Genomic DNA, 27,091 nt, shown 5'->3' on the forward strand with positions numbered 1-27,091 from the left:
AAGAATTTGTCAAACATAATATTGCCTCCTTGAGAACAATTTTTTAGAAAATCGTGAAACCTGAAACCTTAAGAAGTCCAAAAGTAACACACTAAACAATATAGTTTATTAAAATAAAATAAATACAATTACAAAAAAGAGAGAATTTATATTATTATTTTAACGCTCATTTTTGTAATTTTTTGAATACAAATTTCGAATAATACGTATAACGATTCAAATTGTAATGAAATAAATAAACATTGCAATTTTTCAAATTTGATATCAATAATTTCAACTTTTTGATATGACAAAATCAAAAAAATATATGTTTTGAATGATACGTATAGCGAATGAGTTTGATATGTGATAATGATAACATTTTGTTTTTGATATTGAAAAGAAAAAAAGCGTCAATAATACGTATAAATCTACTAAGTTATGCTAATTATCTAGAAAAACAGAAAACGATACTCGCCATTTTAAAAACGAGTTTTCAACTCGTTTATTAATTACACAGAAATTATAAGATCGAAAAAAAAAGTAAGAAGTTTGAAATATGACATGTCACAGGCCTCAGACGCGAATCCATGGAGCAATTTTTTTGGAAGGAAAGATGTATGGAATGTGTCCTTATTTTGAAATTGAAAATTTCCATTTAGAAAATAAGTAATTGCTACCTAATTATGACGAATAGATACTCATAAAACAAATTTGACAAAATCCAAAATAAAAAATGTTTGTTCAGGTGGAAGGTGTGACCAGATTTTCTCTTTGATTAGGTCTGACCATAGATAGTATCTAATAATTCAATCGAAACTTTGATTTGGTCAGATTAAATTGAAGCCGGGAAATGTCCGAAAATCGGATCAGATTCAAAAAAATGTTTCTAGGTTGTTCATCGATTCTCTTAATTTTTTGCTATTGCGCAAGGGAAGGGTCATATCACACTTTGTATTCACGTCTGTGTAGTGTGTACCATGTTTAGACTTTTCGAACAATATAAATTTTCATACCACTGAAAATAAAACCTTATCATATTGGCTCTTACAATTTTAAATTATTATTATTATTATTATTGCATAGCTACAAGCGTCATACAATAAACCACTACAATGGCATGTTTCTTTTAAATCATGTAGGTATAAAAAATTGTGCGCTTAACGTACAAATGCACTTATCCGTAAATGAACAAAAAAAAAAAAAAGATAAAAACATTAACAAATTTTCTTACAACAATAAACTGGAAGACTTGAAAAAGGAAATGTTTTGTATTAAGATAATAAGCTAAATGATAAAAATATAAAAAATATTAAAAACCTCTTGAAACCTAAATATAAGTACCGGTACATTATAGAGAAGTTACATCAGGTAGGTAGGTAGTAGGAAGTAGGTACATCCTTTTACAAAAAAAAAAAAAAAGTAATAATGATACGAACTACGACGAATTTTAATAATTTTCGTTTCACAAAAAAGAAAGTAATTTCGTGACATTTTTTGAGAATTTTTTTCCAATAACATTACCAATAAATTATTGGTACTACTGTGAAATTTTATTCGCAAAATCCGAATAAAACGAAAATTTCCAGGGCAAAGAATGAAGATGATGAATAATGAAAATTCTTAATTCCTTGTCATTGGAGAGATTATACAAGAATGAATATAAATGGTTAAGTAAATGAAACGATTCATCTAAAATAATTAAAAATGAATTTTAAATAGGTACAGTTTGTTTGATAAACCTCAAATCGTGCCTCTTATTTTTCAGCAGGTGACAGATAACGAAATTGTTCAATTGGTTTTGAATAAAAATTTCCAACATGAAGAGGAAGAAATAAGCAAAATTATTATTAAACCCATTTAGCTACTACAAATGACGAAGTAGGTAGGTACATTTTTTCTTAAGAAATTGGAAGACCTCGGGTACTGATGTTTTCATTATATTTTTGAAACTGGTTTCAGAAGCTCGCTGCCAAATTTTCAATTAATTACATGAAAAATTAATGATAAATACCCTTTTTTGCTCAGATGTTTTTTTTTAAAACTTTTTTTAAGACAACAATATTTAACGACTTTTGGGGGCATATTGTGTAAAGTCAAAGTTTTAAATTGTCCAAAAACCCAAAACCACTCACCATTTCGCTATCTTTCATCCTGCAGGAAATTGAAAACACTGATTGTGATTTATTGGACTTGCTGTAAAACAAGAATTGTTTTATCAAATAATCATACAACAACAACAAAATTTCTATACAAATTACGTAACAACGATAATTAATTTTCCATTCGAATAACAATAAGATTGTGCATTTTTAAAAAGTGAATTTAAACTTGAAAAGTATAGGTAAGTATTTGTAATTTTGAAATTAGATTTAGGTATTTTTAGATTTGATATCAGTCTTACTTGGTATTTTATTCATTTTTTGTTTTTTCTTTAAAACTAGGTAAATTTTGATATTGTCAGTTTTTTTTTTTTCAAAAAATTCTAACATAAAGGAAGAACTGTGATAGTTTAAAATACTTAGTAAACGATGAGAGATTGATTTTTTTACAGCATAATGTAATAAATATAGTTATTGTACTCGTTACGGTAGAAAAAAAATAAATGATATAAATTTTGATATCGGTAGGTATAATTTGACCGATTCAAATATTTTGAAAAAAAAAAAAAGAAAAAAAGAAAAAGATGTCTTACACAATCTCTAAATTTCTAATAGAAATTCAGAAGATATCACAATGAATCAAAATTAAGATATTTTAGACATTAACATAAGCGAAATAAAAACTGCGTAAAAAAGATGTAAGAAACATTTTAACAATAAAAAATAAAAACACTTGACGACTTACACAATTACAATATAGGTAGGTACATGTTTTTCGTATCGTATGGAAAAAAGAAAAAAATAACAATAAAATACGAACCTTTTTTTTTTCAAAGCGTACCCACCAATTTGAGGGGTTACAAAAATATAAAAAATATTTTTATAAAATTGTTGAAAACCATTTCACGTAATGATGCATTATATTCTGTCTACTTTTAATAGGAAAATAAATAAAATATAAGTTAAGTACCTCGGTCAAACAAATAATTTTCTAATATGGTATTAAATAACTACTTTGGCCATTATTCCAGGCGTAACGTTAACATTGAAAAAAAAAATACCGTATATAAATTAAATAATGATTACGCTAGAAGAAAAATTTCTAAATAAGAATAATTTGAAAGTTTGAACGACTTCTTTTACACATTAAAGAAAAATACTGTAAATGGAAGAAATAGAATGTACGATGATAAAATGATTCGATAGGCTTTTCCGCATTGCTGGATTTCGGTTTCCTGCAACATAATTAAGAAAAAAAATTATTTCAGTACATAAATTTTGGGAAAGAATCTTTGATAAGTAAATCATTCATTTTGATGATTGAAAAAAAGAAAATAAAGATTTTGAACATAGGTAATCATCTCAAATGTTTTAAGTGTAGCTACCCATCTACTTTTTCAGTATTAGGTAGGTAGAGGTACCTATTATTTTTTGGTACTTTCTACGTGAAATTTATCAAGGTGTATTAATTTACTTTACTTACTTCTGGATGATAATTGATACATTTGGAAAGTCTTCGACGATAAAGATTATCGTACTTAAAATCACATTCTCTTTCATTCAGAACTTCTTGAGGGGTTATGCTGAGTTGCTTGCTCCCACAAGGACACAAAGTATCAACTACTAATAACATTAAATTACTGTGTGGTATTTTTTGCACGCTGAATGGTCTAGAAATAAAACAAAATAAAATGGTAATTTTTGATGTTTCAATGTATCTTTATCTAGATAGGTTAAGGTACATCAACAAGAGCAATGCTCATTTGATTCGACCATCGACATACCTTTCACACCCTGTGGCGTGGCAGTTTGTAAGTTTTCCTTTCAAAGGATTTGATAGGCCGCTGTTATTTAAACGAGCCGGTTGTAAAATATATAAAGGTACTTTTTTAGTACATCGCTTCACTTTGGAATTGAAATTATTCTGTTGTCTTCTTATTTTATGAGGACTTGGGACATATAAAGGAGGAGGAGTTGGAATCTCATTTTCAGGTGCACTGGTAGTAGTTGTGGTTGTTGTGGTCGTGTCTTCGAAAAATGGAGCATTATTGTCTTTCTCTAATTCTTCCCTGGAAAAATCTACGTTATTGGGGTCAACAAAATTTATCGTATCTTCTTCCTTGGCGCCATAATCGTCATCTGAATAACTTGGATCTGAAAGTAAAATAAAATTAAGAATTTTGTTGCAAACAAAAAATATTAACAGAATGCATCGTATTTTTTCAAAATTTACTTTCGTCTTCCAATTGCTCGCTGTAAATAACTTCAGGGAACAGAAGATGGTAAGGACTGAGTTTGGAAATGAACCAGAATAATTGCATTATAAACCAATTCATTAATGACAGAATGGATTTGAAAGGCTGAAATATTATAAATACATATTTATTAGATAGGTACCTAAAACAGACCACCAAGTACTTGAAATATCCATGTAGATACGTAATCATTTCATATCATTAAAATATCTTCTCATAAATAGGTATAAACAAGGAGAATTCAGTAAAATTGATAACAATCTTGAACTTACAAAATCACGCCTCTCAAACCCAAATTTAATCATTTCCAGTCGATCTGGAAACCATTCATAAGATTTGGAATATTTTCCAAGGATATGGAGAATAATTAGAGACTGAAATTTTGTTACTTATTTCAACATTCGATGTAAGCATTGGAAATTTTAATCTAATTCTTAATTAGGTAGGTACAAATTTTTCCCCAAAGAACTAAGAATTTTTTTTAATCCTCTCTTTGGCCTCGCTGCTTCTAGGTGAGGTTTTCGCTCTTAATTAGCATACTACTTACGAAAATGGAAGATGCTGAATCAAGAATCGGTGATTGGTTATCTTCACAGGTAGCTTGATGATCGTAAACGAATACTTTTTTGTAAATTCCATCTTGAACTAAGCTATCCATTATTGTGCCATCAGTTTCACCGAAAAATTGCCCAGCATGTTCTGGCCTTTCCGATATGATGATGAAGCCATTATCGTCCAATATGTAACAATCTAAATCTTCAGATGAGCATTTTTTACGACAATCAGGCGCTCCAGTGCACTGCAATGTAGGTATAAAATTTATTAGTATTCACAAAGATTCATTAAAATTTGATCAAGTAGGTAGATATTTATAAGTAATATAAATATAGGTAGGTACCTAAATTTAATAATTTTGGCTTAAAGCGTGAAATGAGGAGATGAAAACCAAACGTCACGCGTCGATATGAAAATATTGACAATTTTAACGATATACTTAATTGATAAGTGTATCTATTCACGCAAATTTTTGATAAACTGATACTACGAGGTGCTCATTAAAACCTCTATAGGTACCTATTAGGTACCTTCTGTGGTGCAAGCGAACTATAATTTTTTTCTACTTTAACAACACAACTTACCGTCGATGTAATATTCAAAAAATGCGCTGCTAAAGTTCTATATTGGAATTGTATACCAACTACAGCTACAGGAGCTTTATATCCTTGGCTTTCAATGAATATGGCATGGGTTGCAATGATTTGTGGGTTAGCATTACCGCCACCTACGAATTGGAATCATTATAGAAGTTGCCTTTCATCCTACTTTTTTTTTTAATTTTTTTAATTTTTTAAAAACTGGGGTAAAGAAAATTACCAGCATTGAAGGGTATCGAATAAACAAAACTATCTTGTTCGATTTCATAGTGATCGACTGCACGTTTATACCATACTTCATCAATAGACCGACGATTCATTTGACTAAAATGCCTGTTTACATATTAAATCGGTTTTCCTACATCATGTTTTTTAAATTCAAATGCTTATAGGTAATTGTTGATACGATATAGCCTTACGGTTTGCTTTGTTCCGCAGCTGGCACAAAATCATGCCATCTCATTAAACCACTCCTCGTAGCTATAAAAATCATAGTTTCGCCAAACTGTTCGTATCCTTGGCTGCATTAAAAAAACATTTCTAATTATGACACGGAAGTTACTTCGGAAAAAATTCAATTTATGCACATTATAATAATGACATCAGCGTTGGCGTGAAAGTGGCATCATAAAGAAGATATAAATGCATTAAAATTTGAGGGTAGACATCAATCCATATTTTTACCTATGATGAATAAACGCACAGCTTGGTTGAGGGGTAAAAATGTAATTTTGTTGAAGTATTAAGCATGTTGCCGATCAGAGAAAAGTTGAAAGGGGAAATGCAGAATGAAGAGAAGGATTTTAATTGAAGAGTAATGAACTACATACATTTTTAGGTAATTTACATGTGTTAAAATAGGATGCATGAATTAGGAACTATAATAGGTTGGGAATTCCATGGTTTAAATGTTCAAATGTTTTCATCTAGAAACTACCTATCTACGACTCCTCAATCTTACTGCCCGTATATTGCGGGGAGGGGGAGTGAAAATGTGCGAATAACTTGTTGGGTGAATTACATCTTTTACTACCTCAACACAATATAAGAAAAAAACACACAATAAACCAGTAAACAAACAACCATGGCGTTTTAAATAAGTTGTGATGATGACGGATGTAATGTATTATTTTTTGTTAGCGTTAAAACCAATACTTTACCTTCGAAGCATAACCATTAGAAAAGCTAACGGGCTTCAGAAAATTAAAATAATATTAGTGCGTTTCAAAAAAAAAATTAAGTGCAATAAAATCACATTAGTACATACATTGTAAGTAGATAGTACGAGTATATAAAATAAATTTCCAAAGAATATTCTCAGTTTCGTATCAATTTGAGCACAAAGATTATAATTTCTCATCATAGACTTAGAAAAGGTTTGTGAAGTGCCATTATTCATGATTTGTAAAAGTGACTCTCTTTTTGCCTCAAATCAATGTCACACCTTCTTTTCAATCTTCATTTTTTCAAATTGAGATTTTCAATTTTGGTGCTAGTAAGGTAGGTAAGTAAAAATAATTTAGAGAGAATATTCAATGGAATATAATATAAAAGCAAAACGTGCATTCTATGCATTGAAAACACGAGGTGCACATAAAATTATTCAAGTCATCAACTGAGTGAGTATACATCACTAAAATGAAATGGATTTTCAGCATTCATGTCCAGCTCACGATTTCACAAATAATGGAATTATCAACTCTCTTAAAAATTAATGAGTATTTTTTCGAAGAACTTGTTGAGATTGATCTGAAATAAACATTTTGCGGACTTTCCTAGTTCTTATACCAGTATACCTACATTCTTCCATGTCTGTCAGTGTTTTACTAATCGACCAACCAAAAAAAATTTAATTTGAAAATGAAAAGAAAATCAGGATTTTAAAAATTGCGTGTTTTATAGTTATATCAATCGTGATGAAAAATCTAACACCATTTCATTTTCCATATTTATTATAGAAATTAAATCTGGTCGCAGAACTACAATTTTTTATGCTATTTGGTGTAAAATCAAAATTTTGGTGCTTTGAAGCGAAATCATTAAGCAAATTATGAACACTTTTCATAAACTTACTGTTTTTGCTGCTGCTTGCTGGTTTCAATTGATATAATATTCTTTTCAAATTCTTGCGTCAGTTTTGCATCAAAAATTAACGATTGGAGTAAATTTTTGTCACCTGAAAAAAATTACAATAAATTTTAATTTCTTTGTAGCGTTACATCGTTTGTTTCCTACGAATTAATTTTGTAAAGGTAACGTGCTCCGTACTATCTTATGAGAAACCACGATCATGTTTACGTGTTAATAAATTTGCATAACCAACGCCGTAAAAAAGAAATCTTGGTTTATAAGTAGGTATGCGCTCTGTACAAGCATTAAGCACGCATCCATCAACTGGAGTTTCAATCTTCAGTTTGATTTTTCGATTACAGTTCAATAGATGATAAATAGGTAGTTGTAATTCAATATATTTGAAGCAATTTTTTAAAATTCATCCGTAGAAATAAAAATCAAATAAAGTTGAATTTTGAAAAACCAAAAAAAAATAAAATAAAACTAATCAGGTACTTATTGAATGCGCAAAATTTACTTACAAAAATAAGAATCTGAATTTCTCGTTGGCAAATCTTCCCCTGAAATTAATTTAAAACAGTTAATCGATGAATTAAGAGCCATTTAGTCATCATCATTTCCAATACTGATAAATAAGTAACATACCTAGGTATAAATTTTGATCCAAAGGTCTTGGTCGCATTGACATCCATTTCCAGCCAGGCTGTGTAGCCCGTTTCAGGAAATGCAACACTTGCTCCTCGGGAGAATAAAAATCTCGATAAGCCGGATAGTGATACTCGCAATACACCCAATCAGGGTGAACTTTCCAATTACTCCCTTGAAAGAAATCCGTCACTATAAACCAAAAAAATACAAATTAGACTTCTGTTTCAGTTCCTGAAATTTATTTGGTGAGCTAAATTCTGGAAAAACCGTACCATTGACAGGACTTCTTTTAACTTCTTCTTCAGCAAGTATTTCATACATGCCGTAATCATTCGGTAAAGCTATACCGAGAGAAAAGGGAGTATCGTATATTGGATGAAAAAAATATTTATACGATCGGAAAGTTATGCGTTTCTGAAACAAAATAATATTTCGGTAAAATTTCGGACTCATCGGTACCGGTGCGTTTAATAGAATTATTTTAATACGCACCACTGAATCGAAATGTAGTTTTAATCGGATATCGAGTTCTCCTTCTTTCTGATCAATCATATCTCGTCTCAGCTATTGTAAAAAAAAAATCAGGGTAAGTCAAAATAGAAGATGTGCGCATATACAAATAGGTATATATAAATCGGTAAAAAGAGATGAAGGATATGCAAAATGATTTAAATCGTGAATTGAACAACTTACTTCGAGGAGCAATGTATTATTGTCTGTATCAGAACTGGTATCCAGGAACTCTACGTCACTCAGATCAACATCAACATAATCTTGTCTCAGTGTGACAGAGTACTACATAAACAAAAAAAAAACAATAAATGAATATCAAGCAGTTTGTTTTATAATTACCTATAGGTATTATTTTTGTCAGTTTATACTCACATCATTTTTATAAGGCTGTATTTTTTAAAGAAATGCAAAAGAAAAAAGAAAAAAAATTAATTATAAATGGAGCAATGATTTTTTTCATACTTCAATTTGAAAATGAATAGGTAGATAACATTACCAGTGATTGAAATTCTGGATGGTAGATTACATGGCCATTGTTGTTGATAAGATAAGAATAACCATTCACTCCGAGCTGAAATTGAAATCGAAAATTAAATAGGTATCTACCTACTTATTAATAATTAAATATTTTTATTCTTTTCAAAAAATATTCGACTTTGCCTATTGTGTGCAGGAATTTTGTATATTATTCTACTTACTAAGTAGGTACATCTTGAAATTTATACTAAAAAAAAAAAAAAAAAAAAAAAAAAATACCTTATTTGGTGGAACTAGTTTTTTGATCTCTTGAACAGGAATATCAGCGGCAGCAACGCCAAGAACATTAGCAGTTCGTTCCTGGAGACAAAATTTTCAAATATTAGGTATTTACATAGGTACATACTTGAATGCTTGATTAAATTCCTTAAAAACACCAGTAAAGCATTCAGCTAAGATGATAGTTGAAACTTACAGCATGATTTCTTCTATCAAATGCGGCTGCGGAAACCGTGACAACTAAAGGTCTTTCATTTGAATCGCTCAGATAATAATTCTGAAAAGAAAACAATTAGGTAGGTAATTGATATCTCAGCTTTGTTCATCAATAGGTAGGTCTAGGTGGGTAAAACCAAACAAATAATACTCACTCTACTGCTCGGATACACTGAAGTCCAATGGACTGGATGATCATTTTCGTACATTACCAAAGGTCGAGCCATGACTAAAACATAATTTAAAACTTTTTCGCGAACTTCATCTACCGCTTTAATATGTTCGTAATATCCTGTAATTAATATTCATTATAGTAGCATTGCATAGAATTGAATATTAATGAAAGAATTAAAACTCAGCATACGCTATTATTATTACCTTTATTATTACAGGCTATCGTTTTCATATCATCTTCTTTCGATTTGCCATTACCTATTAGATAGGTAAACACTCGTACTGGCTTATGAGGCCAATTATATTCTTTGAAAATTTCGTTGTAATCGGAGGGCACTTGGTTCGTTACGAGCATTATTGCCTGATTGCATTGACTGCCTTTTCCAGTTCTATTATACTGAAAATATTGAATTTCAAGAGATTAAATTTTTCTTCTCAGAAGTAGGTACCTGGGTAGGTATTTATTAAATCAACTTAACAACGCATAATTACCCTGTGTAAAATTTCAAAAGCAGCCGAAAACGCTCCCGTGATATTAGCATCATTAGCTGACTTGACGGTTTTAATGGCTTCTATCAGTTTACGTTTATTTTTTTCAGTTCCCTAAAATAGTATTTAAAAAAAAAAAACATGAGAATGAGTAACATTATTTATCCCAAATTACCTAGATGTGAAAATGTTCTAAGGGTGGAAATTTTTCTCACCTGAACTAATAAATCTCTGAAGCAGGGCACGATTGCTTGTTCGGTACTATCCAAGGAAAATATATTTACAAAATCATTATCACCCAAAGTATCCAAAATGGTTTTAGCTGTGACCCTCGCTAAATGTCTATGTGACTCTGAAAGCGACGTCGATGTGTCTAGTAATATCACAATATCTTTTGAACTCGTCATGGCTTCCACGAACCATAAAGAGAGGCGATATTCGTCAATATTTGGTAATGGTATGCCATCGGATGACCATTTTACAGCTGTAATTCATAGTAAACATAAAAATGTATACTTATTTTTAGTTTTTACGAACGCAATTACCCACGTAAATGGAGAAAAAAATTAGCAGGTACCGTATGACTTTTTTTTTAATATCAAAGGCACATATGGATTGTCATTATTGGTAAAAAAAAAATGAAAATGATTCGCATTAGCATAATATAGGTAGGTACCTGCATAATGCGTTTAAAACATGCACGACCTGATTTTTTTTTTATAATAAAAATTTGATGACATGATGTCACTTTGTTGATCCTTTGAATGTCACAAAGCATATTATAAATAAGAAAGTAGGTATACCTATACGAGAATAATGAGGTAATACAAACCGGGATGTCGTAATAACGCTCCTCTCGGTGTTCCAAAATATTGCCATGCCAAGAATGGGTCAATTTCGTAATTACTTTTGAAAATAGTATCTAAATCTTGCATCCATTTGATATCATTTTGCACGGTTGAGTCTACATAAAACAAAGAAAATAAATGTATATTAGATCTACTTGTAAATATGTAAAAAAAATAGACTACATTTCCACCCATTTACTTCGACATTTTTATGGTCTGAAAAAATAAATCATATCCGAACTCAGATCTTCCAAATTAATACCAACCAATGTAAGTATGCCAATTAAGTTTTGAAATTTTTAAAAATTTATTTTTGATAAAAATTGAAACATTTGTGCGGTTGAAAAGCAGGTATCGAAGTCCTGTTTTGAAATTAAAGTTGAAAAGAGTTTTCTCGCTATAATTTTTTCAAATTTTTAAATACCAACTTTTATAACTTTTGTACTGATTATTATTAAAAGTTGAATTTTTGCCTTGAAGGTTCAATTTTGAGATTTTTTAAATTTTTAATTACTGATTTAAAATCTCCTTCGTGAAAAATGAAGCAAAATTGGAGAGCCAGACTTCATTTCTTAATTTTTTCAAAGTTTTAAATACCAACTTTCAACTTTTGTTCTGATTATTAAAAGTTGAATTTTCACCTGGAAGATTCAATTTTGAGATTTTTAAAAATTTTAATTACTGATTTAAAATCGCCTTCGTGAATAATGAAACGAAATTGGAGGGCCAGACTTCGTTTTTCGTTTTAATTGATACGGCGGAGTAGATCTTAATATGCGAATCATATCGTATTTACGGCGAACTGGTTATGCAAATTTATTAACGTGCGAGTATTTTTAATGTAGCTTGCATTAAACCGGAAAATAGGTAGGATGCTTGTTTTGTTACACGTAGTTGTTGTTTTTTTTTCAAATTTGATCCGTATTGTTACTTTTAAGTTGGAACAATCCCCCTCCCCGGAATACGAAATTGTTCGTGTTCGAGAAGGTTGCGACTCCCTCGATTGAATTGATCGAGTATACCTATATCTCAAAAACGCACGAAATTTTCACTATCCTTTGGATACACAAAATACCACAAAGTTGGTATAATTTCTTGAAAATTCCCTCGGCAAAAATTTCCATGAACTTACTCGTCGACAATATCGACCGCATTATAGGATTACACTAAAAAACCACGAAAGAACATCCATAAAAAAATTCGATACCGTAACTCTCGAGAAAACGGTTCGCTAAGAATTAAAACTTTTTTGTTTCATATTTAAGACACTATATTACCAAAGAAGCAACTTACCTTCGGGGGAAACTGCGGATGGAAATAAAAGACAACTAAAAGTTGTATTCACGTGATAATTTTCAAAATGTCGGTTTTTTTGAAAAGCCATCTCGCACTCATCGGTCGGCTCTTCTCGTATACCGATTTCTCTCAGCTGTTGACATTTTCCGACTCGGATCTTTTTTTTATCTTCAGAAAGTTGCGATAGCGCTGCTTGCTCCGCTGAATCCATTATTCTCTGAAATATCGAATCGGTTAAAACTTTTTTCTTCTTAGAAAAATTAATTAAAAGAAAAAACGATTCTTGCGTGTACGTGATTTGAATATTATTATGTTCTGCGAAAGACTTTGAAGATTTTTTCCCCCCAACTATACAACTCTATATAGGTATAGGTATACATGTACTTATTGGTAAGTAGGTACGTATACCTCTATCTACGTAGATGAAAAGACAAGAAAATCAAATGTTTTATTGTGTGAAACAAAATAAAAGCCATAAGGATATGGAAGAGATTTGATAATGGGTCGTGAAATATGTACCGAAGGTACCAATGCTTTATTATATTATAGAGGAAGCGACAATACGGGTATTCTATAATAATGTTTTATCAATGGTACGAATTCACCGTAACTTCGCAATGTTTGGAAATTCGACCGATATTAATATATTATTTTAGGGATCAAACGGAAATACTAAGAGGATGTTATAATATTACATTAAGTACCGTTGGCGGCGACATTTACGAATGTTCATTTCACAGTAGATGCGTCAAAAATGCGAAAGTAACCACGAAAATTTACACCCTAGAATAATTATAATTTATTAATTTCAACAGAAATATCTTGAAGGAATATTGCAGTTGTGAATTGTTACACTGTGCAATATCCACACATGTAATGTAGTGTAACATTTTGTTGGCTTAGCATGCTCGTGTGAAAACAATGAAATTGTGTATGCTATGAGGTCAATCAACTCAACAGAGTTTTGAAAGGGTATAATTGTTTCAAAACGTTTGAAAATAAAAAATACTCGATATGTGGATTATGATGTAGCGTAACTTTTGAAGACAAATTTCAAAAGTTCCATAACAAAATAGCTTGTAAAACGTTAGTAGAGTGTACCTACATAGCTTTTTATTTGCAACGAAAAAAAAACACCCCCCCCCCTTACGTTTGATGCAGCCTGCCATGAATAAAATTTTGTTGTGATCAGTGTGATCACTTCTTATTACCGTTCTCTGATGAGTTCCTATCATATAGGTCCTTGAAAATTGTTTCAAAAAATACAGAATTCATTTTTTTAGATCAGTGTTTTTTTTTTTTTTTTTGAAATATTTTAATGACATATTTTTTCTTTATTATTTTTAAACATTTTTGAAAGTCAATTTACCAATTTTGGTACATACATATTATTTCTGCCCCTTTCACAATATTTTGAATAGGACTATCTAGGTAACTTATAAACTTAGTCAACTTCGTACCTATATAATTGCTGACTAGATTCAAACAGTTAAATTGTATTTCAAAATTCATGATTCAAAAACGAGGACAATTGACTTTTTGAATAAATATTAGAAATAACTATTCGCTTACCATTATTGAATTACGCTTCATATCCATCAAATTCTTTATTTCTGCTGCTATATCTCTGGTAAGCAAAACGCCATCTTTTTTTCTGACCGTTACTTCAGTGCTTTTATATCTCTGCAAATAAATAATAGGTAAGTACAATTAATGGTACGTATATTATTTAATGAGCATCCTATTGTGTTTGAACTGAGTGTAGCAGCGAGGTTCAGTTAAATACATAGGTACGTCAATAAAATATTTCAACTAAAGTTTTCAGGAAACAACCTTTTTTCACTCATCCTGATTACTCATCGTAGATGGCTACAATAAACTGACTTGCATTAGCATTTCCATCTATTCAAATCGAAAATATTTTACAGATGACTTTCAGTTTTAGCTAAAATCCGAATTTTGAATACTTTTCTTACTCTTCCTCTAAAGGCTATAGGTGGATAAGTATGACGAATTTGCCACCGATGAGAGCTTCTTGTATGGAAGGTGGGTAACTTCGAGCACCTTCCGTCAAGAAAGTTTCAGACCCCCAGACCCCCCCCCCCGTTTTTGAGAAACCCTCGCGATCTCTTTTCTGAAATTACAATAAAAAAAAATGTCTCAGCCCCATGTGAACCGATTTTTTAAATTTTTTATTATATTGTTAACATTCATGAGAGGTATCCCCACAAAAATTTTCACCCCCCCCCCCTCCACCATATTTTCCCCTCAAAATGGAGTTTTTTTAGCTTTGTTTACCTGCAGTTTTAGCGATGACTATGATTCGGCACAAAAATGGGAATAGCATTTTTAAGTGTGTTTTTGACCCCTTATAAACATATTTTTTCAAAAAAAAATTTGAGGTGGGTCGTGGTCAAAAATTGAAAAAACTTACAGAGGGGGTAAAAATGGATTCTGGTGTAAGTTATTGTTTTTAGTAAACGAGGTGTCGTTTCCATATGAATTGAACCCCCCGAACACGAATATGACGTCCAATTTTATGTTACCCTCATCCACACCCCTCCAGTGCCTCTGCCCCCACCTCAATTTTCACTATAGGTACTTATTAAAAGTTGAGCTATGTTCATAATGTTGGTGTCATTTTCATATGACTCGAACACCCCGAACACGAATATGAAGTCCACTTTCATGCTACGCTCATTCACACCCCTCCAGTACCTCTGCCCCACCTCAATTTTCACTATATTGAAAGTTTTTCATCGACTGTTAATAAGTACTCATTTTTAGACCAACTCAACTTAAATTTCACCCCAGCTTCCATTCCCTTTGTTCGCATCTTCAATTCAACTTGATTAGCAACTTTTCTACTTGCAAATAAGTTTTTTTTTTTTTTTTTTTTTCTTTATTTTTGGTTCCCCGGACACACAAGGTGCCGGGGTTTTTTTCAAATAAACAAATTTTATTTACATCTTAAATCTAAGACTAAATCTAAACAAAGTGTATTATCAGAATTTATCCCTAATCCTAGATCTAAGATGCGGGGGGAGGGGGAGGGGGAGGGGGGAAAGACGGGTTGTCCACCACGACCCATACCCCCTAGGCGGTTGCCAAGGACACAATCACCCTACCAGGCTTCGTTATTCACGCATGCCTATCAGGTAGTTGGAGTCCCCCAACCCGTCTTGGGAAAAGGATTTTAGGGAGTAGAGTTTGGTGCCTAGGGGGGGTCAACAAGTGTTGGCCTCCCCTTTGCATTACACAATTTTCGGATATGGGGGTGACATTTGCGAGGAGGCTGGTGCACTTGCTAAGGGCTTCACACCAGCCTCTCACATTGGACTTAAGAGTACAATACTAGATATGGCTAATTATTATAGGCTGAAAAATTTAGGAAAATAGGTATGATTAGTTAACTTGTTCTACTTTGCAAATATGTACAGCATTATAATACAAAAAAGAAATTATAATACAAGAATGAAGCCCACACTAAATTAGTTTAAGTTTATGGTTGAGAAGAATATATTTAGGGCATGCATAGGTTTTGAAAAAAAAAAATCTAGCTATAGTTATTTACAGCTTGAGGTAGCGCATTTTAATGGGTTATTTACAGGGCTTATACTGGTCGATGTTTGGTTGCTAGATCAGGATTGAAGCTGTTACTCCTTCTGGGTGCATACTCTGACAGTAACTGGGTGGTCCCTGAAGCATTCGATGATGGATTGTTTCACTGTTGGCCACTCCAGTTTATCCAGACCACACCCTAGTCTTGGTACTGCTATCTTTTTGATCTTGAGTTGGTCGCATTTGGCAGCAAGTGCTTTCATTGTCGTTACAAAGTCCTTGATTGACGGCTTATCATTGTAGTGTTCTTTGGTGATGGCATAGAGTATGTAGTTACCACCTTTTTTGAGCTCGACTACTTCACCAACCTTAGCACCCCTTGACTTCAGAGTGTCCTAGTAGGCACTACATAGGTATCCCAACTCGCACAAAAATTTTTGAAGTGGACAGAGATAGGTCAAAAGATCATACAAAAATATATCACCAGACAATATGTATTTCAAGAGCTAAAGTGCATTTTTTGATTTTGGTGACCTTTAAAAATCAAATTCGAGTCAAAAATGAGTAAAAAAATCAAAATTTAAAGAACTGAGAAAGTTTAAATTTGGGTTAACTAAACAGTGTTTTTCGATAAGCCAAATCGATTGGACGCGGTTTTGAAGCGTTTCAAGTAGTTCTGAAGCCTCCAGCTGATTTTTGAAAAAATTATATTTCCTCAAAACTTTACCCAATGAAGTTGGAAAGCCAAAATTTACGCTGTATGCTTATTTAAACATTATCAAGAGCATATAGGCACGTGCTAAAATTGATTTGGATAGATTTTATGGAATACTGGAATATCCAAAAAGTGACTGAAGGCTCCAAAGCAGCTTGAAACCACTTTAAGTGACTCTGCATATTGAAATGAGGTCGCAGAGTAAATTTCAGCTTTCCAATTTAATTTGGTGAAATTTTGTGGAAATTTCGATTTTCAAAAATATGTATGCTGGAGGCTCCAGAACTGCTTCGTTTCCAATCAATTTAGCGAGTCTAAAACAGAGTGTATTTCAAATTTTAGCTTATAGTGAAATTTCGATAATTTTCTCGTTTTCTTCGGCCTAAATATTTGATTTACAAAAATTCATTGAAAATTGAAAAATTCGCTTTAGCAGGTAAAATTATTTAGATCTTGGTTTTGTCCAGTTTAAAAATTTTTTGTGAGTTGAGGTACAAACCTTCCTAGTTGATGTTTGAGAATGATGGTTCTTATTGCGTATATAACCCCCTTACTTTCAAAGAATAAAAATTGTAATTTTAGCGCTGTAATAAACTACTTAGGTAGTCTATATCCTTTTCTAATCTATACTCATCAAAATTCAAAATTTTCTCATTTATTATGAATAATTCTAAAAGTTTAATGAGTCCTACATAGTACATTTGTACAATTTAGAAGTTGAAAAAACACATAAAAATGATCTTTAAAATGTTTTGCTTAGTGTATTGTCAGCTGAAGGACGTCCTCTTGCGCAAACACTGCCACACTAAGTACACAATATTCTCTACACTTTTCATAATAGGTATACGAGATATTTTTGTGACAATAAAAGAGATCTTCTAATTACACAAAAAACAAGAAAAATCCTTAATGTCAGTTCTTAAGGCCATAAGAGGGAAAAATCGTGCAGATTTAGCAACGATGTTTACATCTCACGTAGGTACATATGAAACTCATGCACATATAAATATACCTACCAACGTGAAATTAAAATTAAAAAACACTGTCCCATGTTTGTAGCAAGCCGACTTATGTACTTGAACGATTCCCCTTCAACGCCATCCACTTTTTACGCTTTTTGATTCTGTTCATTATTCGTATTTTCATTTACTTGCTTTTTTTTTTTTTTTTTTTTGCAGTATTAGCACTTCAAAGAGAGCTTTTGAAAAACTCTTGTTTGCTTTGTTCTTTATAGCAATTTTTTCACGTCTCCGTTTTATTCTGTAGTATTTTATTATTTTTGCGTAGATTATTATACAATTATAATTTTCTTATTTTTTTGTGAAAAAAAAAAATGAAATGAGCAAAGAAAACCAATTCGCAATAAATTTTTACCAAATTTAAGCGCAAACTTTGCTACGTGAGTATAAAAATTTATCGCCATGTAAATTGAGCCACTGAACCATTGGATACTTCTCATTTTGAAACATACTATATCTACGATAGGTTAAACGTAAGTACCATAACGCTCGTGAAATACATTTTTCAAAAAGATTCGAAGTAATGTCAAAGTTTCTCTAATATAAAATGACGTTCGATTCTAATCGAAAAACTTCTGCAATATTCTGTTCACATCAGCTATACAGATTTTAAAATACGGACATCATTTGAAAAAAGAAAGAAAAAAAGGGGAAGAAAATACACAATAAAAAATTTGAATTAGGTACCGCAACTTTTTTCATAAAAATGATAGGTATGTCTCGTAACCTAGATGTAAATTTTTTTTATTCTCGTAAAATTTCGTACTTTTTAAATGTGCGAAAATATTTCCATACTATTTCTATACAGAGATCCTATTTCATGAAGTTGCCAAATTTGAATTTCACAGATAGGTATGTAATAGAGACTATAGAGAGCAATTCTTTTTGAACGTGTGAAAAAAAAACTCTTTGATCATTTTCCGTTTTGGTATTCTTGGTTACCTATAAATTTTTAATTGAGTTTTTGAGTTAGGAAGTCTAATAAAAATAATTTTTCTGGGAGTGTTTTTTCATATTGGTGGTCCATTGTATTGCATTGTCAAAAATATTTCCCGGCAGCCAATTTATCTATTTCATGAATTAATTATAAACTTTCTTATAAGAAACGTCACATCTCAAAAATGTTTGAATAAAGCCCACATTTTGAATAGTGGAATAAATTCGCTTCAAACATTTGGCCTAGTTAACTCAAAGATACGTACATAAGTACCTACTTTCACTTTTAGAAAAGCGATTTGAATAAACCATGAGAATATTAATCGTATCTGGTATAAGTAAATGCGGTGTCAAAATAGAAAATCGAGGGATTAAAACTAGATTCAAGGTTGTGTCTAGGTATCTCGTCCGCACCGATATTTCATGTCCGAGGTATACATTCTGCTCAAACTTTATAAATGCAATTAATCAAACCTTTTAGACGAGCTTGCCGTGTAAAAATAGGTAGGTTTAAAATAAGATGAAAAGTAATTATCGGTGAAAAATTAATTGGCAATGAAAACAACGAAAAGTGAAATTAATTTTCACTCGAAGCAACTGTGGTTCAGGTAAGGGAATCATTTCAACCCTGTGGAAGCTGGTTTGGCACAACTTTGGTTGAATTTTTTGAAAGAGAATTGTCCCAGATAGGTATAAAAAAAAATACTCGATCTAAATTTTTAGTTGTCTATATTGATTTTTTGAATGCTGTTGTATTTTTGAAAATTTTAAACATCTGCTGCATAAGATTACAAGATACAAATATACCCATTCGGCCGGAAAATAATTATATTAAAATGATGGAAATATAAAAAAATTGAAGTACAAATTCATAAAATTATTCAAAATTAAAATTTCGAAAGAAGATATTTTCGATACTCGCCAATGATTGATTTGATGCGTTGTTCGTGATAATTATTCTTTTTCGCATTCTTCTCGCTTTAGATATTATTGTAGGTACCTACTTATTTTATGTGGTGATCGAATACGTTTGACGTTTAATGTTTGTTCAGTCGATATTAATTGGATCATGTGTGAAACGAACATTTCGGCTGTCGAATTGAAAATTCTACAACGTAATATAATTTTTCCAAGAGTAGGTAGGCCAAAATATTGTTTTGCATTAATCATGCGATATTGATAGAGATAACAGAAACTACCTACAAAAACTCGAAAAAGGATAACGTTTATGTAATTCAAAATTCAAGAACCTAATATACATAGGTACTTGATTCAATTTGCTCTGAAGAAAGCTTCAAAAGATGAAAGGATATGCACAGTGGGCTGTGAGCACCCTCAAAACGCCTGTAATTCAAAAACTTACAATGAATCCTAAAATAATGGTACAATAATATCCTCCCTTATGTTTTTGGGGTCGCAGAATACGAATTTGACAATATTTTTTTTTGTGGGGGTGATGAGTGAGGGGGTGAAGGGGGTGAAAAAGTCAAAATTTGACAATAATGATGTGTGATATATCGAAATGTATGTTTTTGAGGGTGTAGATCACGAATCTGACAATATTTTTTTCGTAGGGGTGAATGGTGGGGATGAAAGGGGGTAAAAATGGTGAAAAATTCAAAATTTGACTAAGTATAATGATGTGTGTGATATGTCGAAATGTACAAAGTATGGATAATTCAAGTGAAAGTAAGTTCTTTTCATAAATTTACTGGATTTTAGTTTTTATAATGTGATTATAGAGATAAAATTCATCTTAATCGAAAAAATTTTCGCACGTAGATGCACGGGAAATACTAATGGCTGGTAATACTTGAGATAGTGTATTTCAAGATGTCAATCGCCATTTTTGACCGAAAGTGACCCAACGACCTCCACAGTCAAATTATAGTGAAAAATCATAGTGAATTTTGTTAAAATGTTACACATTTTTTCTTACTGGGACTTTGACGGCTCCCCAACATAAAATTCTTCAACCCTCACCCTTCACCCTTCCTGGTCAAATTTTGAATTTTTCGCTGTTTTCACCCCCTTCATCCCCCACCATTCACCCATACGAAAAAAATAATATCAGATTCGTGATCTACACCCTCAAAAACATACATTTCGACATATCACACATTATTATAGTCAAATTTTGAATTTTTCACCCCCTTCATCCCCCACTATTCACCCCTACGAAAAAAAAATGTCAAAATCGTATTCTGCGGCCTCAAAAACATACATTTCTACATATCACACATCATTATTGTCAAATTTTGAATTTTTCACACCCCTTCACCCCTTCACCCCTACAAAAATATTGTCAAAATCGTATTCTGCGACCCCAAAAACATAAGGGAGGATATTATTGTACCATTATTTTAGGATTCATTGTGAGTTTTTGAATTACAGGCGTTTTGAGGGTGCTCACAGCCCACTGTGATATGTAGCTAATCTGATATCCTTCTTATACATTTTCAACTGATTTCTGCAGCCAAAGTGCACTTTTTTTAACAAAGTCAAGTTTTTAAACAATCGAAATTTTTTTCATTCCATTAGGTACTTACTTTTTCAAAAAAAAAATTAAAAAAATTATCTTAGCCATGTAGGTGAGTAGGTAAGTGCCTACTTGAAAGTGACTCATAAAGAGCCCCAAAGATTTCATAGCTTACAAAAAAAAATTTCCAAAAACCAAATTCTCATTTTTTTAAAAACTTGAAAAAATAATTTTTCTATTATAATTCTCGCGGTATTTTATACGATTCGAATACAAATTCCAGCTCATTCAACACTCATCGTCACATTCGAGCTGAAATATCGAGGAATCACCTATGAAAAAAAAACCTCCCCAAATGTACTTTTCGTCAATATAATCTCACCTAGTAAATGCAAGTTGAACTATACGCAAGCTTTATACAACTTTAATCACGTCGGTATTACTCACAGACGTACACAATGAATGTCATTAAGTGCTAGACAACGAAAGGCAAATGCCAAAACATTTCGACCTAATCCACACTACGAAGAACAGGATTGTAAACTTTGTGCACAATGAAGTTTTCCCTTCAACCGCAGAGAGATTAAATAAATTGTCGTGAAAAAGAAAACGACCTCGCTGCTTCCCATAATATTGTTTATTCGATATCGGTAACGTTTGGTAGCATAGTGAAACTATACCTATATGTAACGTACAAAAATAGGTACTACTTACCTTTTGCATTTCGCCCATATTTGTAATATGGTGCCCAAATGCCCATAAATTCACGCCAAATTTTAATGCCCAATTTTTCACTCTGAAACAAACATTATTATTTATTTTATTATGAAGTTTTAGCATTTATTGGATGTTTGAATACAAATGAAAAATATTGCTATTGAAAAATTCATTTCTTTTGGTGTTCGAGTTTTGGAAAATGTATAGGTAGGTACTCGTAATAGGTAAAAGTCAGGCAGGTGTGCGTTTTGCGAACCGTTTCCAAACGTAATAATAAGTACGGAACTCGTCACTATAATAACATTGGAGTACAGACTTTTATATGTATTTACCTATATTAGTTGAATTAAATTTATTGAAATAGTTATTCAAATATTTTGGACATAACACTCCTTGGCAGAAGATACGCGGTCGATAAGATACATAAATAGGTTATACAGCGAAACGCGAGGACGGAGAGAAATTTTGAAAAGCGGTTGTGGCGGTAGTGGCGAATTTTCAGATGGGGTCGTCGCGCGTAAGTAGCCTTTCTCTGGTGGTGGAAAACGTGGAAAACATAACGCCTTGCGCGCTCTCTTTTCTTTCGTTAACGATTCCTCAAAATAAAGCACCAATACGGACGTTTTAACAGTACGCAGCCACACACATACGCACATTGTATCATAATGCAATACAATGGCACTCAACCTTCTGTTTTAACCTCGGTGAAATTTGTGGCACTGTTCCAACAATTGAAAACGCCAAACGCGCGGTCTGCGGAGACGAATTTTGATTTCGGTTATTTCACCCCAAATATACGGGGATCCAACGACCTGATAATTAAGACTTTCCACTTTCTGGCATGAGTCATTTTTGCGCGAATGCGAGCTGCTAATTTAGGTTGCTTTTCTTTTATTTCGAATTAAAAGAGAAAAATATTTCCGATCTTTTCGTCATTTCGCCTGTGACGGTGATGGGGGAGGGGGTTCAAAGACGCGGCGTGGCGTGGCGTGGCGTAGCGGCGTCGTCGTAGTCGTCGTGGTAATTTTTGTTTTCTAATTAAATTGAATACGAGCCTGTTAATCAACTTCCTCATGAGCGTTACCATGACGAACTTTTCTCCAGTATTTAATTAATTATATTAATACCTCTATAGATTCGATAACATCGGCACAAGTAGGTAGGTAGGTATGCTTGGCAACTACGAGTAGGTAAACTTACATTCTTATTTACTGCCTTTTTTGGCGATGTTGCGACACTACTGTGCAATTTTATTCAACAGTGAATTTAAAGTAAAACAGAAAAGAGAGCATAACAAAAGTTTCAGGTTAGGTACATTCTCATATTGGGGTTTCAAGTTTTGGCGAAATTTCTCAAAAATTTAAAAATTACCGAGTATTGAAACCAAATTTTATCATCTCTATCCAATCTGGAGCTTCCAGAAATGTATTCAGATTCTGGCCAGAAATTTTTGGAAATCTCGCCAAAAACATCAATGTGATGCAGAAAATAAGTAGGTAGCTTACGTACATTTTTGAGAAAAAATCAAATATTTCTAATATGTCATTATTTCGAAATTATATAGTCTAGACATGAATTTATTAGCAACGTAAATCACTCGAAAGTGTTGTCAGGAGTGTCCAAAATGGCGCAAAATATAGAAAAAATGACAAATTTGATCCAAGTTCATTAGGTCGATGTTGTAGTTTGGTGTCTTTGATGATATAATGAGGGGAAAAAAGGTCTAGCAAAGGTAGTCACTTTGACGTGAAAAATCGTGAAAAAATCATTTTGTTGCATTTTTGAAGGCCTTCCACTTACATAAAAATTCTGAAAAAAATATTGTTGTATGTAGGTACATCCCAGAAAAGATGCAAAATACTTATTATTATACAATCATTATATTTTGATTGCACCTCTGAAGGAATAAGTTACTAATAGTGCAATTGAAAAATAAACATGAAAAATTTCGGTTGAAAATCCCCCCTCCGAAAAAATTGTCAACAAAAATATCGATTTCACTCCTTTTGGAAGGATTGGGAACCTTACTAGCGATCTGAAAAATTTTTTGCGGGGGTTTTGAACCTCAAAGTACAACTTCCATTGATCAAAGTACATATGCTCTTTCTTAGGAGGGACGGCGCCATCCCTGAGGTGGCAAAGTTGCCCATTTTTAACACCCCTCACTTGATGGCAAAATGAAATATTTTTTAAAACATGATTATACCGATCGTACGTACGTCTAATCAAGTTGTGTCGTCTGTGCCATCGGCGGAAGGGAGTTACCTTGGCACAAGACACAAGCCATTCGTATTATTATTGAACTCGATATACCTACACCTACCTACTTGAATATCAGAAATTCATACGCTTACCTATATGTAGCATATAAACTCGTCTTCTTTCGATACGCAAAAAATTATAAAATAAACGTGAAAAAAATTCAATACGATGCAGTAATAACAGCTGAGATGAGAGGTAAACAGAAGCGAAAAAACTAAACGAATGTATTCAGCAGAGAAAATCCACTGCATCCGATGCAGTTTTATTCCTTCGAGAATCCATGATGTTTACTTTTCCTTTGTTTACAGTTTCTTCTAACGTTAAATGTCGAGTTTATACACAACCTATCTACTTTAAATTCCATCCAGAGGATATTGGAATTTAGTTCAGTCAGTTACTTATATAGGTGGGTACGTTTTACTCAATCTACCTCCTCAAAATTTTTATCATGGAATATGAGAAATTTTTTGATTTTTTTACTATACCTACGTGTAAGTATTGTTAGCTATAGGCACTTATACCACCTACTTGTTTGTTATCAATCTGCTTGAACTTTGCAGTGGAGTGGGGGGTTGGTCTGTGGAAAATCGTTTCCAGTATCCCCACATGAGTATTATTCTTGAAACAAATTGAAACAGTCTTAAAATGATATTCGAGACTATCTGAGCGCATCAATTTTTGAATTTATTTAAATGGATAGGTAAGTAAATAGGTATACGAGTAAGCATGTAGTGTTTAATGAGCTGATTTTTTTGTCATAAAACAGATTTAAATTTGAAATTAGTCAAGCTATACAGATGATTTAGCAGACGTACCTAATGATTTCATTGTAGTACAGATGGGAAAGACCCAGTCTGATACCCTTTTACGTACGTGTAACATTATTCGTAAACCTTACCTACATTAAGTACTTTAAAAATGTTCAGGTACCTATCAAAACCTTTTACCATTAAACAAACGCTGTGGCCTGTGGTGTAATGTATTTTAATATTTTATGCTCGCATAAAGTCAAACACGCAACACAAATCACACACCAAGAACTTTATCATAGGTGCATAGTCTGACACGTTACAATATTTATGCACGAAAAATTGAATGTGGAGGGGGTGAGGGCTATACTGATCATAAGAATATACATTTCCATTTTTGAAACTAAAAGTTGAATTATATCATTTTAAAGAATATTTCAAAACAACCTACTTCGAAGGCATACTAACAAAATGAGGCACATTGTTTATGTTCCTATCACATCTTATTCACATTTAATACACTGGAAGGAGGAGAGAAAGGTCTGAATTGAAATTCTTTATTGATGTAGCTGAGACAAAGTTAAACTAGGTACTTAAATATATACAGGTATCTGTGTTATTTGATAATTTTAAAGAGCCGGATTATCGGAAGGGAGGATGTACCTTCAAAGAAATAGGTAGGTAGAAACGGAGAAAAGATGAAATTCCTTTGATCGCTTTTCGAGATTCAAGTTCAGAAATTTTTTAGGCGATTCTTTTTTCATTTTGTGAGTTGTGAACTTTTATTTACTAATTCGGAAGATACATGCGCTGTAAATTTTGAATTTTTAAAGGGAAAAAATGCAAGAAACTGATTACGAGACAATGCTTTCATACTTAGATCCGAGTGATCGGCATAAATAGGTATCTGAACGTTGCTTTATAACACACCCTCACTTCTGACGTTCCAATTTGGAGGTTGAATTCAGGTGTTTCAAGTTATTAAAAATTATGTTTATGCGAATACTTGTAGTTTTATTCATTGCTACCTATAACGAAAGCGATAGCAATAATTTTGCATAGTCACTTTTTATTTTGAAAATGCATTTTTCCACATAAAGTCGAAATTATCACGTTGATAATACCACCAAACCGTCAAAAAATTTACCATAATTCTATTGTTTTTTTTTTCGTTATTTGGCGAGGTGATTGAAAAACAAATGAGTAGAAAAGTCCGAATATCACTTCGCCGCTTAGAGGAACGTCACTCTTCAAATATAGGTTTAGGTACCTCCTGATGCCCATAAGCATATCCCAGAACGAAGCCATGAGCCCTGAAGTGCAAGAAGCATGCACCAAGTATGCATTTACCTCCTAGTCTCAATTTTCAGGTTTATTTCTAGAGTACCTACCTATTTGTTATCGGTATGTTCCTATAGTGCCAACATCACCGATTGAATAGATTCTCCTACCCACGATTCCAAACCTCCATTTAATTAAGCACTGTTTGTAATCTGACTTTATTAATGCAACTTTCAGTAGGTAATCATTCGCACGATGCACCCACCTCAAATATAGGTATAGGTACCTACTTATATGTGAATTTGGATTTGATAACGATCAATTATTCAACTAAAGGCCTTTTCTTTTAATAATTTCCGAAGAATTGAATGACGAATCTATACTTAAAGCTATTCATCAAGATTTCAACGTTATCTATACATCGATTGGTAATTAGGTATTGTATCCATTTACAAATCGGCTATACTTAGTACTTACTCATTATGAGGAATGTCTTCTTCTTGAATAGTATAACTTGGAGCCACTGTTAGAAATCCAAAAAGCAACAGTGACTGCCCAAGACGAATCATCATTCCCAGCTACAAGAATCTTTGGCGGATCAGCTCACATATTACACTTATTTGCCAATACATTCAAAACGACCAGAACTACAAACCGACAAACACGAGCACAACCGACAATAGAACATTTAAGTGATTATCATTTTGATTTAAATTAATAGCTAAGTATCGAAACATTGAAATTTGGAAAAGCGGTCACATTTATCTACAACAGTCACGACGTGAAACAAACGGTCTTAGTCGCTAGTAGCGTAAAAAGCGTTTTAAACTAGCGCGACAGCAAATTGTTGGTAGCGCATGATCCGAACT

At 32.4% G+C, this 27,091-nt stretch overlaps 1 protein-coding gene across 2 annotated transcripts; it reads right to left on the reverse strand.

Annotated features, from left to right (window-relative positions):
• Positions 1–133: 133 nt before the first annotated feature.
• Positions 134–27,059, reverse strand: stol (stolid). Of its 2 annotated transcripts, XM_065355967.1 has the most exons (28): positions 26,700–27,059; positions 21,928–22,009; positions 14,076–14,186; positions 12,501–12,720; positions 11,192–11,323; positions 10,575–10,843; positions 10,363–10,473; positions 10,075–10,267; positions 9,852–9,988; positions 9,677–9,757; positions 9,481–9,561; positions 9,221–9,295; positions 9,097–9,111; positions 8,905–9,006; positions 8,704–8,775; positions 8,484–8,625; positions 8,209–8,400; positions 8,085–8,123; positions 7,564–7,666; positions 6,651–6,683; positions 5,910–6,011; positions 5,711–5,823; positions 5,476–5,618; positions 4,884–5,135; positions 4,315–4,441; positions 3,866–4,235; positions 3,565–3,751; positions 134–3,316 (listed from the first exon to the last, which is right to left on the reverse strand). In XM_065355967.1, the coding sequence occupies exons 1-28, from the start codon at positions 26,792–26,794 to the stop codon at positions 3,221–3,223; spliced, it is 3,675 nt and encodes a 1,224-aa protein (XP_065212039.1). In that variant the 5' UTR covers positions 26,795–27,059; the 3' UTR covers positions 134–3,220. The 2 variants fall into 2 exon arrangements, with proteins under 2 accessions (XP_065212039.1, XP_065212040.1); XM_065355968.1 differs by lacking the exon at positions 6,651–6,683 and having other exon boundaries at positions 26,700–27,058.
• Between the last annotated feature and the right edge of the window lie 32 nt (positions 27,060–27,091).

Source organism: Planococcus citri, chromosome 3, assembly GCF_950023065.1.
Source record: "Planococcus citri chromosome 3, ihPlaCitr1.1, whole genome shotgun sequence".
Classification (NCBI taxonomy): domain Eukaryota; kingdom Metazoa; phylum Arthropoda; class Insecta; order Hemiptera; family Pseudococcidae; genus Planococcus; species Planococcus citri.

What these genes read in the sequence shown, in the direction of transcription:
- stol (XM_065355967.1), bottom strand. Translation starts at nt 26,794, where the DNA reads ATGATGATTCGTCTTGGGCAGTCACTGTTGCTTTTTGGATTTCTAACA. An exon ending in GAAGACATTCCTCATAATGA is followed by an intron (nt 22,010 to 26,699) that starts GTAAGTACTAAG and finishes TGTTTGTTTCAG; the next exon opens with AGTGAAAAATTGGGCATTAA. An exon ending in AACTACATTTCGATTCAGTG is followed by an intron (nt 8,626 to 8,703) that starts GTGCGTATTAAA and finishes ATTTTGTTTCAG; the next exon opens with AAACGCATAACTTTCCGATC.